The 13,390-nt window shown below is 38.0% G+C and overlaps 1 protein-coding gene across 3 annotated transcripts in view; it reads left to right on the forward strand.

Moving 5' to 3' along the window:
• The first annotated feature begins 7,518 nt into the window (after positions 1 to 7,518).
• The window catches only part of parp4 (poly (ADP-ribose) polymerase family, member 4), a 45,895-nt gene continuing 40,023 nt past the window's right edge, over positions 7,519 to 13,390 (forward strand). For all 3 annotated transcript variants that reach the window (XM_055015236.1, XM_055015237.1, XM_055015238.1), the window contains exons 1-3: positions 7,519 to 7,633; positions 9,001 to 9,128; positions 12,267 to 12,492. In XM_055015236.1, the coding sequence (XP_054871211.1) occupies positions 9,003 to 9,128; positions 12,267 to 12,492 (352 nt within the window). In that variant the 5' untranslated portion in view covers positions 7,519 to 7,633; positions 9,001 to 9,002. The remainder of the gene's footprint in view (positions 7,634 to 9,000; positions 9,129 to 12,266; positions 12,493 to 13,390) is intronic.

Below are 13,390 nucleotides of genomic sequence, written 5' to 3' on the forward strand. Positions count from 1 at the left end.
GACAGAGTCAAAACAATCTGTCACTGCATGGATTTTCTTTAGCTTGTCATTGGATCAAGGTTAGACTACAGATAATATACACTTCAGGCATTTGAGTAATAATGTGTGTGTGTGTGTGTGTGTGTGTGTGTGTGTGTGTGTCTGTGTGTTTATACATATATGAAGAAATGTGTAAATTGAACAGAAAGTCCAGCTGGAATCTGAGGGTCACCAAGTCAGAGTTTATGTCTCAACTGCGGACGTTAGAGAAGACAGGCGGAGACAGTCTTAGTGGGCGGAGCTAAACTACCTGAAACCTGTGTTTCATCCTTTAAGGTTCTCAATGCTGTGTTTCATCCTTTAAGGTTCTCAATGCTGTGTTTCATCCTTTAAGGTTCTCATCAGTCAGTTTTCTGCTGACATGTTGTTACATCAGCACAGTTCCTGCTCCCTGACAGAAACTGTATTTGTCCAACTGGTCGGTTTGTTAGTCAGGATGGAATTATTAATCCAGACCTCCATCATGAGCTTGTTGTTCAGATCCACTGTTTGTTTGAGATGAAATGTCCTGAAAATTCCACGGCAGGTGATTCTCCTGTTTGTAGCTTTAGCTGTGGGCAGTGAGTGAAGGTGAGTCCAAGCAGGGTTTTCATCTGGACTTTTATCTGCTCAACGTAGGAGAGTTAAGCTTGGTTCTAACTTGTAGTCAGAAATCTTCTTGTTGTTTCTCTTCAGTTCTTTTCAGTAGCATCCATCTCCCTCCGTTGCTCCTTTTTCTGTCTCCTGTGTTGTTTGATTTGTGTGAACTCAACAACTTCCTTCAATAAATCAGTCAGCTTTGGTTCAGCTGCAACCATCTGGGTGTTTTACTTCTTCCTTCTCTTTTCCACACTCAGCTGGTTCAGAACAAATCTAGAAGAGGATTCCTAAAGACTCTCCTGGAATTTCAGAGTTCAAATGTGACTTTCACACCAGCATGTCACGTATGTTCCAGCATTTAGTTTGTTTTCCATCAGAGAGATCAGTGAGCTCCGTTTGAAGGAGGAACAAAGTGACGAGAAGAGAAACGTAGAGATTGGCAGTGAAACAAACACAGTGTTGAAGCTCCTCCATGTTCACACTCAGTGTCCAGAGTCAAAAACATTCCTTGTAGAAAAATCCCATCATCCCATCAGATCTGTGGTTGACTGCTGTGATTGACCAGAGCGTCCACCAGGAGGCAGCAGAGGACAGTGTGTCTCTCAGGTGAGTCAGCTGCTGGAACATGAACGTCTGTAGACCACAGTTCAGTCTCCGTTTAGTTTTTACTCTGCAGGTTGAAGCTGAACCATCAGATGTGTCAGAAAACAGCAGTGAAGAAGCCGTTTGTCACATCAGGCAGCAGGTTGATGAATCTCTGCAGCTGCTCCACGTCTGACTCAACAAAGACTCAACAAGCTGCTGAGTTTGTGCACAGAATGAATCCTGATGTGGAAACGGCCACAGTGAGAGAAAAACCTGCAGACAGGTGAGACAGGAGACGCTGCAGGTGAGTCCAGGTGAAGGTTGATGTTGGATAAAAGCTGCTGTGATTCTCCTCATGTCTCTGAGCTCCACATCATTACCAGACCAGTTCTTTTCCCTGGTTTAAACAACATTAAAAAACCAGTCCAGCTCATTTAATGCAGTTTTCTATTCATCAAACAGTAACTGAAATGTTATTAATTCATGAAAATAACTTCAGTCATGAGTGTTTTTCCGTAAAGATTAATGGAAAAGAGATCATTTCTTTATCTTATTTATAAAATCCATCATGTTATCTACAACCTGAATAATGATTTTACACAAACCAAACACATTCAGATGTTAGACTCTGGAAAATGGCAACAGAGAGAGAAGAAAAAAGGCAAAAAACTAACAACAAAGTGACAGGAACTAATACAAATTAGAATAAATTATGCGACTGGTCAGAAGTTTTACAACACCCCAAATCTTTCCATTTTTTTCTTGGAAATTAACTTGAGAAAAATCAATTTAGAAACCAAAATGTCTTCTAAACTTTTGACTCCTCAAAGCACCTCCTTTGGCTGATATAACAGCTGAACACACTCATTCTTTCCACAATGGAAATCAAATATTCTTCAGAAAGTTCTTCCAACTCTGTAGCAGAAGTTCCCATAAATATGTAGTTCTTGTAGGTTGCTTTGCTTTCACTCTTTCACTCTAAATGACCCAAAAGAAGCCCCAAATAACCCTGAACAAGTCCCTAAAAGCTCTAAATTTGCTCAAAGTGATTGAATTTGTCCAAACTAATTGCCAGCAATGACTCAAAATCTGTCTGTTCTGTTAGATTCTTCCAAACAGCCACGCTTTGCTTTGATTACTGCTTTGTTTACTCTTGGTATTCTGGATGAGTTTCATGAAGTAGAACCTGAAACGGTTCTCAAGGATTCAAGGATATTTATTGTCGTTGCATTTCTGCAACGAAACTTTGTTGGCACTTCCAAAAAAACAAAAGCAACATAGTATAACAAACAACGAACAACTGTATAAAACACGTACTATATATGTATATATGTATATATATATATATGTATATATATATATATATATATATATATATATATATATATATATATGTATATATACATATATATGTATATATATGTATATATATATATATATATATATATATATATATATATATATATATATATACAAGTAAATAGTAGTTAGTAGCTTAAAAGTGTAATAGTGCAATGAGATGCAACGTCTGTGTGTGATGCAAGTTAAATGCTAAATGTAAGAAGGAACATTTCTGCAGGTGGTTTATTCCAGCATCTGTCAGACTGTACAATGCCGCATTATAAACTTCACTGTTTACTGCTGCACTTTTTTCTTCCCCCATTTTACACATACCCTCCTACTTATGTGCAATAACTGATACCTCATCAGTGCAATAACTGATACCTCATCCTCTTGTATATAGTCTTCTACATGGTATTTTTAAAAAAATCATTTGTATATAATGTTTGTTTTCTGCAATTTTTGCACCGTTTGTTTTTTCTTATTTATTCTTGCACTGCCTTTATACTTTTATACTTTTTCTTTGGAGCTGCTGTAATGGTGAACTTTCTCCACTGTGGGATCAATAAAGTTTGTCCTTATCCTTGTCGTTAAAATGATCATTGTCCATCAGTGAGTCTCTGTAGGGGGTAAGAGTTCCAGCTCTGGGTTGTCCATGTTTGTGTGTGGGGGAGAAGGAGGAAGGAGATGTAGTGGTGTAATGGAGGCAACAGTTCTAGGGAAAAAACTGTTCCTCAGCCTGGTAGTCCGTGTTCTGATGGCCCGGTACCTCCTCCCTTACGACAGTGGGACAAACAGGGAGTGTCCTGGGTGGCTGACGTCCATGCAGATGGACCCTGATCTTCTCTGCAGGCTCTTAGTGTACACAGAGTCCAGGTCCGGGAGCTCAGCTCCCATGATCCTCTGGTCCACCTTTACCACCCGGGACAGATCCTGTCTGTCTTTTGCTGTGCAGGAACTGTACTACTGTCGTTGTTTCTCTGATGTCCGTGATGTTCAGGTGGAGAAGAAACGCCCGTTGACACTGACTTTCTTAATAAAAACTTTATTAAAAGAAAGAACAGTATCATACAGACAGAAGTTGTCTGGAAGGATGTCGCCCAATGATCCTCCTCGAACAAAGACCAACGGTCAGTTTTTATACCTTCTGAAAACGTATAGAATTACAGCATCTGGTTTACATCCCCACTAAAGAATGATAACTCCTCAGACAAGACTCCCCTTCTGTGCATTCCTAAGGATTACAAATCAGCAATAGGTTAACAGTGGACTCCAAGGTCAACATAACATAGGATTTCTGGAGCCGAAAAGACATTCCTCAATACTTACTACCTCCTGTTAGTTAAAGGTTCACTGTATGGTCAACAACTATCAGAACTCATATCAGATCAGATACTTCACTACACTGTGCAGCCCTGGCAGAGGATGCTCTCCATGGTGCTTCTGTAGAAGTTTCTGAGCAGTTGTGGGGCCAGACCAGCCTGCTTCAGCTTCCTCAGGAGGAACATCCTCTGCTGGGCTTTTTCCTCCAGTTTGGAGGTGTTTAGTGTCCATGTCAGATCCTTGGTAATGGTTTCACTTCACAGGTGTTCCTTGTCAAGATTCATTTGTGGAATTTCTTCCTTCTTAATGGGGTTGGGACCATCAGTTGTGTTGTCAGAAATCAGGTTGGTCCACAGTTGATAACTGTTAGAATCCATATTACGGCAAGAACCAATCGGCTAAGAGAAACGACAGTCCATCATTACTTTAAGAACTGAAGGTCAGTCAGTTCAGAAAACTGCAAGAACTTTGTAAAGCTCTGGTGTTGTTCCAGTCTATGTGAGTTTACAGAACTCTGCGGTGGTTCCTTCAGAATAAAGCCAGAGTCCAGCGAGCAGCGGCTGACTGAACCTGGTCTGGACTCTGTGGAGGAGCTTCATGGTTTCATTGACGCTGTAGAAGGACAGAACACCTGCACCGTGGTCCAGGTAGACCCCGACCCTGCAGGACCGAGGATCTGAGGCCAAAGTCGGGTTCTTGTCGTGGAAGAACTCATAACCATGCCGGGAACATTCCAAAGCCCAGGATCTGTCGTTGTACCCGAACTCACACTCCTCAGAGTTCCCCGCTCGCCGGATGTCCTTGTAGGCGACGGCGACAGAAACTCCTGCGTCCGACCACTGGACCTCCCAGTAGCATCGACCCGTCAGACTCTCTCTGCTCAGGACCTGACAGCAGCCGGTGAATCTGTCCGGATGGTCCGGGTAAAGCTGCTCCTCCTTCATCACCGTGGCTTTTCTGTCTCCGTCAGACAGCAGCAGCAGTGTGCTCGCTGTGTTCGGATCCAGAGTGATTTCACGGGAATATTTTAGGAATTCTTCTCTGGTTTTTGGTGAGTCTTTGGCTCCAGCAGCAGGTTGGAGTTCAGTCTTCTGAGCCATTTTATGATCTGTGTGACTGAACCAGGTTCACTTCCTTCTGACCAGTCTGAGCTCTGATCTAAACAGAACGTGTTCCAGCAGCGAGTGAGGCCTGTAAATGTTGGTTCCACCTGACGTCATGGTAGGATCTGTAGGGGAGGGAACCAGGAAGTAAGAGGACGGACTGGAGCTGCTGGATGTTTAACCCTTTATAGGACATTTTACGTTTTAAAAAAACATGTTTAGCTCCACTGTTAGCTTGAAGCAAATCATTTATGGAATAAAGTTTCAGTTAAATAAACACAAACTGATAATGCAACTGCAAAAAACATTGTATAACTCATGGTAATAACTTGTTTATGTGCCTGTATAAAAGTGAAACTGTTTCTTTATATTGTCAGTCACTTGTCCAGACTGTGCTCTGTTCATGTGGTTCCTTGCCACAAGTAAAACTTTGCTTTGACTTGAGAGACGACTCTGAGTATTTATTTGGAGAAGTCAGGACTCCACTGAAGAATTTTTCTGACAATAGTTTAGTAAAGTGCTGTTTCAAATGAATCTCATTGATCTTTCTGTTGCCTTTTTTGGATTCTATAAACCTGAAAACACATTTTGTCCTTTGAAACTGCCATTGTAATGTCAGAAAAACTGTGATAATGAGGTTTATTGCTCCTTTAGCATTATCAAATGAAGTTTTTCTTCTTCAACTCAACTAGATTTTTGCTCCAGTGGGAAACCAGAGCAAATAAAAGGAAAAAACAGGAAGTCTAATAACGAAATCATGTTTTACTTTTAGGTAAAGCGAATGTTTACAGTGGAAAAGTTGATTTTCCTCAAAATTATCCACTGTTGTCATCATTTTAATCTCTATATCAGGTCTGTTTTTATCTTTTTTAACATTAGTCTACTATTATAAGAACACATACATTTAACACGAATATCAAAATTAATTATTTGACGTTATTTAATTATGCAGGATTTCTATCACAGTTAAAACAACATTTCAGTTAATTTTAATTTATTTAAACGCACTTAATAAACACCAAACACAGTTAAATGACCTGAACCAGCTTCTAGTTAAGAAACATCACATTAATTGATACTTTAATAAATTAATCAACCATAAACCATTCACAACATCCGGGCATTACAGGGTCAAACCAGGAAGTCTGCCGTTACTAAGCAACCAACTCCGCGGCTAAAGCTAAAGCTAACACTCAATAATCCTCGCTCTCCGTCTCAGCGGCTGGTCTCTCTGGACGTCTCAGCTCCGAACCTGCCCCCCTTCAGGCCACAAACCGCCGAGAAAACCGCTTCTTTTCCCGCCGCTGTGTTTTTTAGCACCGCAGTTAGCAAAGTAGCTTCACGTCTTCTGAGACGCTGTCCGTCCCTTTTATGGTCCGGGCGGCGCTCCGGCAGATTGTGAAAGGTTCCTTCATTTTTAAAAGTAGATTCTTGGCGGTTGTTTTTTATTTATTTGTTAATTTCTCTTCCATTTAAGTCATTAATATAGTCCATTATTATTCATTGGCGTTTTAATCACTTCTAGGACCCATAATTTTCTTAAAACTCCAGTTTGACTTCATAATCACGGTGTTTTCTGATGCCCATGCTATCATAATATATAATACCCCAGAAATAGATTGAATGTGTCTCAGTATATATAGTATGTCAAAAATATAAAATATACTGTAATGTACAGTTTGTTAGAATAAAATGAACTTAAATAAAATTGTATCTCTTTTTGCTTTTTTGGAGAAAAATGAATTATTTAATTTAAACACGTAATTTTATTTTCTTTTTGCACATGCGTTGGATTTCTTGGTTTTCTCTGTGTACATTTTATAAGATCTTAAGGTCGCTAAACGAAATGCCTTGAGATGACGTGTTGTAAATTGCTGTGGAATTGAATTAAATTGAAGTAAATTTCCAAAACATATCACTGATCTCATGTACAAATGAAACTAGAGTATTTACCAATGGAAAATTAATATATTTCGATCTGTTTGGGTTTTTTCGTACAGTTTTGCTTTGTGTCTTTTGTTTTTGTTTTTTGTATTTTTGTATTTTTTTTTAAAGATTTGTGCTTCCCATTTCTTTACCAGGTTATCTCTATTATTATTATTATTATTATTATTATTATTATTATTATTATTATTATTATTATTATTATTATTATTATTATTATTATTATTATTATTATTATTATTATTGTATTAATCTGAGGGGAAATTCAGCAAATTACAGCAGAAAGAGCACAGTCACTACCACCATAAATACAGATAAATAAGCAAAAAAGTGCAGTACATAAAAATAAACAATGAAAAAAATTATATAAAAAATGCAAAATGTACAATAATTGTAATATCCACTCTAAATAAAACTTCCCTTTAATGCTAACATATTAATTCTTGTTGCGCTACTCCCCTTAAATGAATTAAATCAAGTCTCAGTGTTAAAACAATGGTTTTTGTTCTATTCAATTTGTTTTGAAATGGATATTTTTGCTCACTATGGTGTTGCGGCCTGCGTCGCGGCTTTTATTTTGAAGAGGCGGAACTGCTGTGCCGTTAGCTCGGTTAGCTTCATGCTAACTGACGCAGCAGCTGTTACTTCCTGTTGGGAGAAATGTCGCTCTGAAGCCCCGACAGCAGCAGGAGGCTCCTCTGGATGCTGACAGTAGTTCAGTGAGTATTTTTATTTATTAAAACTTCATGGAATCGAGTATTTCTGACTATAAAGTCGTAAATCTCCCTGTTGGATACTTTCACTTTGCTAATTAACCCAGAAAACCTTCAGGGAACGTTTCTTGGCGTCATTTTCTGTGGAATTTCTCAGGAAAGTCGCAGTTTGTTGTAAACACAGAGACGTTCCAGCTGCTGCAGATGTTGATCCTGATGAAACTGTAGCTGTCAGCGAACTTTTCACCATTTAGACTTTATTACTGCAAACTATTGATGATCAGCTTCCGCGTTTCTTATCAGGTGTGACTTTACCTGAACCTCACCTCCCAGAACCACCAGGGGGCACTAAAACGATAGTATAGTATAGTATAGTATAGTATAGTATAGTATAGTATAGTATAGTATAGTATAGTATAGTATAGTATAGTATAGTATAGTATAGTATAGTATAGATTAGTACAGTACAGTATAGTATAGTACAGTACAGTATAGTATAGATTTGTATAGTATAGATTAGTACAGTACAGTATAGTATAGATTTGTATAATATAGTGCAGTACAGTATAGTATAGATTTGTATAGTATAGATTAGTACAGTACAGTATAGTATAGTACAGTACAGTACAGTATAGTATAGATTTGTATAGTATAGATTAGTACAGTACAGTATAGTATAGATTTGTATAATATAGTGCAGTACAGTATAGTATAGATTTGTATAGTATAGATTAGTACAGTACAGTATAGTATAGTACAGTACAGTACAGTATAGTATAGATTTGTATAGTATAGATTAGTACAGTACAGTATAGTATAGATTTGTATAATATAGTGCAGTACAGTATAGTATAGATTTGTATAGTATAGATTAGTACAGTACAGTACAGTATAGTATAGTACAGTACAGTATAGTATAGATTTGTATAGTATAGATTAGTACAGTACAGTATAGTATACTATAGTAAGGTGGACTTTATCTAGATATAGTAATACAGGATTAATCCAGATTTCCAGTGATTTTATCGTATAAACTGAATTTAAACCCAACAGTTCAGCTGTTTACTTCAGAGAAACGTTCCAGCTAAAGGAACTATGTAGGATAATGAAGTTATTACTGCTGTAGTTAATTATTCAGACTCTGCTGCTGTGTGATGATACAACTGAAGATCACCATTAAGGATCTGGTCCAGTTTAACTCCTGCTAGATGAACTGGAGGGTGAGGTTTGGTTCAGGTGTGGATAAGAGTAATTACACACCTGCAGTCCAGTTTTATGTGCCTGTGTGGGTGTGTTAGAGATAACCAGCAGCTTTAAACAGCTGGTTTTATGTTTTATAATAACGTTTGTTGGTTTGTATTCTCCCCCTTCAGACATGGCTGTGTTTGAAAACTGCTCAGTTCTTCTGGAGCTGAAAAATCTGCCCTCCAAGAAGAAGAGGCAGCTGAAGTCTGCAGTGACAGATAACGGAGGCCGGCTCTCCTTTGTGGTCAATAAACAGGTGAGAGAAAAAGGATTTACTGTGTTTCAGAGACACCAGGCGATGAGTCATATCCTCATGACAATCTATCTAAAAGAGGTCAACGTGTTTCTGTAAAACTACTGACGGTAAAACTCTGGTTCAGACTTCCTGCCAAATGTAGGTCGAACCACAGCGTGCAGACGTTAGCAAAAGCTTCCATATATTTGTAAACACCACAGCTACCATGGCAACCTTGAGTTCCTAGTGAGGAAATCAGTAGGGCTGGACCCAAATATCTGACTATTTGGCCGTAACGGTGGTATCTGAATATTCATTTTGAGAATTTTGAGACCCGAATATTCGGCTCGTTCCTCCGTCAGACGTTATGAAGCAGAACGAATATTCGGATATTCGTCATTAATCGGGGCCGACTATCCGGAGTCCAGAAACTGCTATTCGGACCAGCCCTAGAAATCAGTGGTTCCTAATGAAGGAGGATCAGAGGAGTCAGCAGCTGTAGTCGACTGTAATCACTCAGGAGAAGTTAAGAGGCCATGAAACCAAGAAAATTAGATTAACACAACTTTCTTAATCACCAAGACTGATCATTTAAGTTGCTATATATGTATTTTTGACTCAGTGTATTTCCAGAAGGCCTTTAATAAATCTGTGAAAGACCCAAAATCAAGTCAATGATTTTATTTTCAGATCTTTGCTGAGCTCATATTTAAATCGACTGAGAGGAGTCAGGATCAGGGTCATGAAACTAAGAAATTTTGATCAACACAGCTTTTACATCACCAAAACTGATCATTTAAGTTGTTTTATGTATTTTTGACCCAGAAGACTTTGTTATATTTCCAGAAGACCATGTGTTTCAATGATTCCATCATAAATTCAGAGTTGGACGACTCATTGGAAACTCCAGACTGATGATGGACTTCACGTGGATGGAAACGTGATCAATGAGCAGCATAAAGCAGCCCTGAAAGTATCAATAAACTCACATTAAATCAGATTTAATTACAGCATTAGTCTCACTGTTTAATAGCCTCGTTTATCCTTAATTGCAGCTTTGACTATTTGCTAATTGCATTTTTCCAAATTGGATTTTCAATTTGACTTCGATTAGTTCTGGCCTGATGATTTCAGAAGATTAATGTGTAAATTATGGTACTGTAGTGTTCCATTCATTTAGGTTTTAAATTGATGTTTAGATTCTTTATTGAGTGAAGCAGATATCTGACAGGTGGCAGAAAAGAACTGGACAGCCAGTCTGTGTGGGAAAGAACACCTTAATCAGCCCCGTTTAGGATTTAACACTAATATTTTATGTTGCAAAATGAAGCTGCAGTAATTAATTCATTAATTGATTAGTTGTCGACTATTAAATTAATCCCCAACCCATTTTATAATCTAGTTAATAATAATTTATTAATCTGAGTATTTCACTGAAATCGCTTTTTTCTACATGTCTCATTTAAAACTTGGCCAAAAATAAACTCTTTCACCAGATCTTGTAAAGAAATTGTCCAAAATGACATAAATTTGTTCAAAAAGATCTAAAAGTTTATTCAGAGTGACACAAAATGTGTCAAAAAATGACAGAAATTTGTCAAAAACGACTTAATCACCAAAAACCAGATACACTGGTCCAAAATGATTGAAAAAACTATGCCAAATGAGATGAAATTTTCCCAAAATGATGCAAAGGGATCATGAGAGAGTAGATAAACATCTACGGTATGAGGAGATAAAGTGGGCATGAAATGACAAAAATGAGACAAAACAAGAAAAGTGAGACACAAAAAGACCACAAAGAGACAAAACTCTCCCAAAGACATGTAGAGCGACCAAATCAAGACCCAAAATGACAAAAATGAGACACAAAACAGGAAAAATGACACAGAGAACAATACGGAATGAGACAAATGACACACAAAATGTTCACAAAGCGACAAAAATGTCTCAAAGACTCATAAAGCGACCAAAATGAGAATCAGAAAGGATAAAAACAGACATTTATCAAAAGGTAAGAGACAAACTGACAAAAGGAACGACCAAAAACAAGACACATAACTGTGTGTAGAGACACAAAATGGAGACAACAAGAGAAACTGAAAGTAAAACCAAAGCTACTGGATGAATCAATAAATGCAGCATGGCTCAGAAACAGAGAACAGAGGAGACAGTAGATGGAGATCCATTCAGCATGGAGAAACATATTCTAGTAGTTGGAGATCCATTCAGCATGGTGAAACATCTTCTAGTAGTTGGAGATCCATTCAGCATGGTGGAACATCTAGTAGTTGGAGATCCATTCAGCATGGAGAAACATCTTCTAGTAGTTGGAGATCCATTCAGCATGGAGAAACATCTTCTAGTAGTTGGAGATCCATCCAGCATGGAGAAACATCTTCTAGTAGTTGGAGATCCATCCAGCATGGTGAAACATCTTCTAGTAGTTGGAGATCCATTCAGCATGGAGAAACATCTTCTAGTAGTTGGAGATCCATTCAGCATGATGGAACATCTTCTAGTAGTTGGAGATCCATTCAGCATGGTGGAACATCTTCTAGTAGTTGGAGATCCATTCAGCATGGTGGAACATCTTCTAGTAGTTGGAGATCCATTCAGCATGATGGAACATCTTTCTGCAGATGTACAGAACTTGTCCCAAACTGGCAAAAACATGTCTATAACGACTCAAGATTTGTCTAAAGTGGGAAAAAGCCTCCATAACGACTTTTTCAACCGTATCATGTGGCTCAGAGTGACTCAAAATGTAATCAAAATGACAAATACTGTTCAGAATGACTTGAAATTTGGCCAAAAATGCCCCCTAAAAATCTAAAATATCTACAAAACTGCCCTAATGACCAGTTATTTTCCCCAAAACTATTTAGTACTCAGATGAACATGACTCTGAAGTTTTTTCCGTCATTCTAACTGCTGCCAGAAGACATTTCCATCGTTCTTCTTCATGATGTTCTGGTTCCTCAGAGCTGCAGGACTTTAAAAATGAACCTTGGTGGGTTAAAACGAGACAGAAGCTGCCATGGTTCAGTCACCAGAGACATCCTGCCTGCAGCCTAGCATCTTCCTCTCAGATTACATTTAATATTCCTCCACAGCAGCGAAACTCTTCCTGTCTGGTTGTGCCTCCGTTTCCCACAGTGCTCTCTGGTCGTCACCAACGATGTGTCCAACCTGAGCTCCAGCCGGCTGAGGAGCATCCAGAAGCTCCAGACTCCGGTGGTCGGCCCGGACTACGTCTACAGCTGTCTGGATAAAGGAGTCCTGCTGCCGGTGGACCAGTACCAGCTGGATACCTCCTCAGCTTCATCACATCCTCCTCATCCTCATGTGTTCACACCCAGACAGGACCAGCCTCCACATCCAGGTAGAGTTTCATCTTCTCAGAGCTTTAGACAGCACATTTAAAGCTCCTTAAAGTGCCTGAAAAAGTTTACGGTTAAAACCCCACACAGTCATTGATGGTTAAGTTAAATATTAAATATTAAAATAACAGAAAGTCTATATAAAATAGAACTCTACAATTTCTACAATTTAATTTAGGAGAAGCTTTTATCCAAAGCGACGTACATCTGAGAAGAGAAACAACACAAGCAAGGATGTAGTCAGGAGAAAGCAACCTGGATACAAGCTATAAAACAAAATGAACACAACAAGATGCAGGACAAGAAAAATGAACATAACGAGATACAAAACCAGAAAAATGAAATAAAAATGAACATAACGAGATACAAAACGAGATACAAAACGAGATACAAAACGAGATACAAAACAAGAAAAATGAGACTTAAAATGGTAAAAGACTTACAAAATGTTGTTGTTTCTACTCTCAGATGTACGTCGCTTTGGATAACAGCGTCTGCTAAATGAAACTGTTAAATGTAGAAAATAAATCAGTACAACAAACCCTGGTGGATGCAAATAAAATCATTAAAGCCCCAAAAATGCCTCATCACATTATATATTTAAAAATAAACAGCATTAAAGAAAATAGAGGGTAAAACCACAAACACAAGAATAAAAAAATAACAAGAAGAAGAAATAAATAAAAGATAAATAGAATAATATAATTGTAATAATAACATCAGTAAATCAATCAAATAAATAACTAAATACATAATTTAACAAAGAGAGACTTAAATAAATGAACAAAACAGACAATATGTCATAAAAGCACGTCTATAGAAATGTTTTTATAGAAGACTGTGATTCTGCAGCCTGTTCTCCTCTCATTTAAACCTCATTTTCTTACATTCAAACCCTGA

Source organism: Amphiprion ocellaris, chromosome 11 (genome assembly GCF_022539595.1).
Source record: "Amphiprion ocellaris isolate individual 3 ecotype Okinawa chromosome 11, ASM2253959v1, whole genome shotgun sequence".
Taxonomy (NCBI): domain Eukaryota; kingdom Metazoa; phylum Chordata; class Actinopteri; family Pomacentridae; genus Amphiprion; species Amphiprion ocellaris.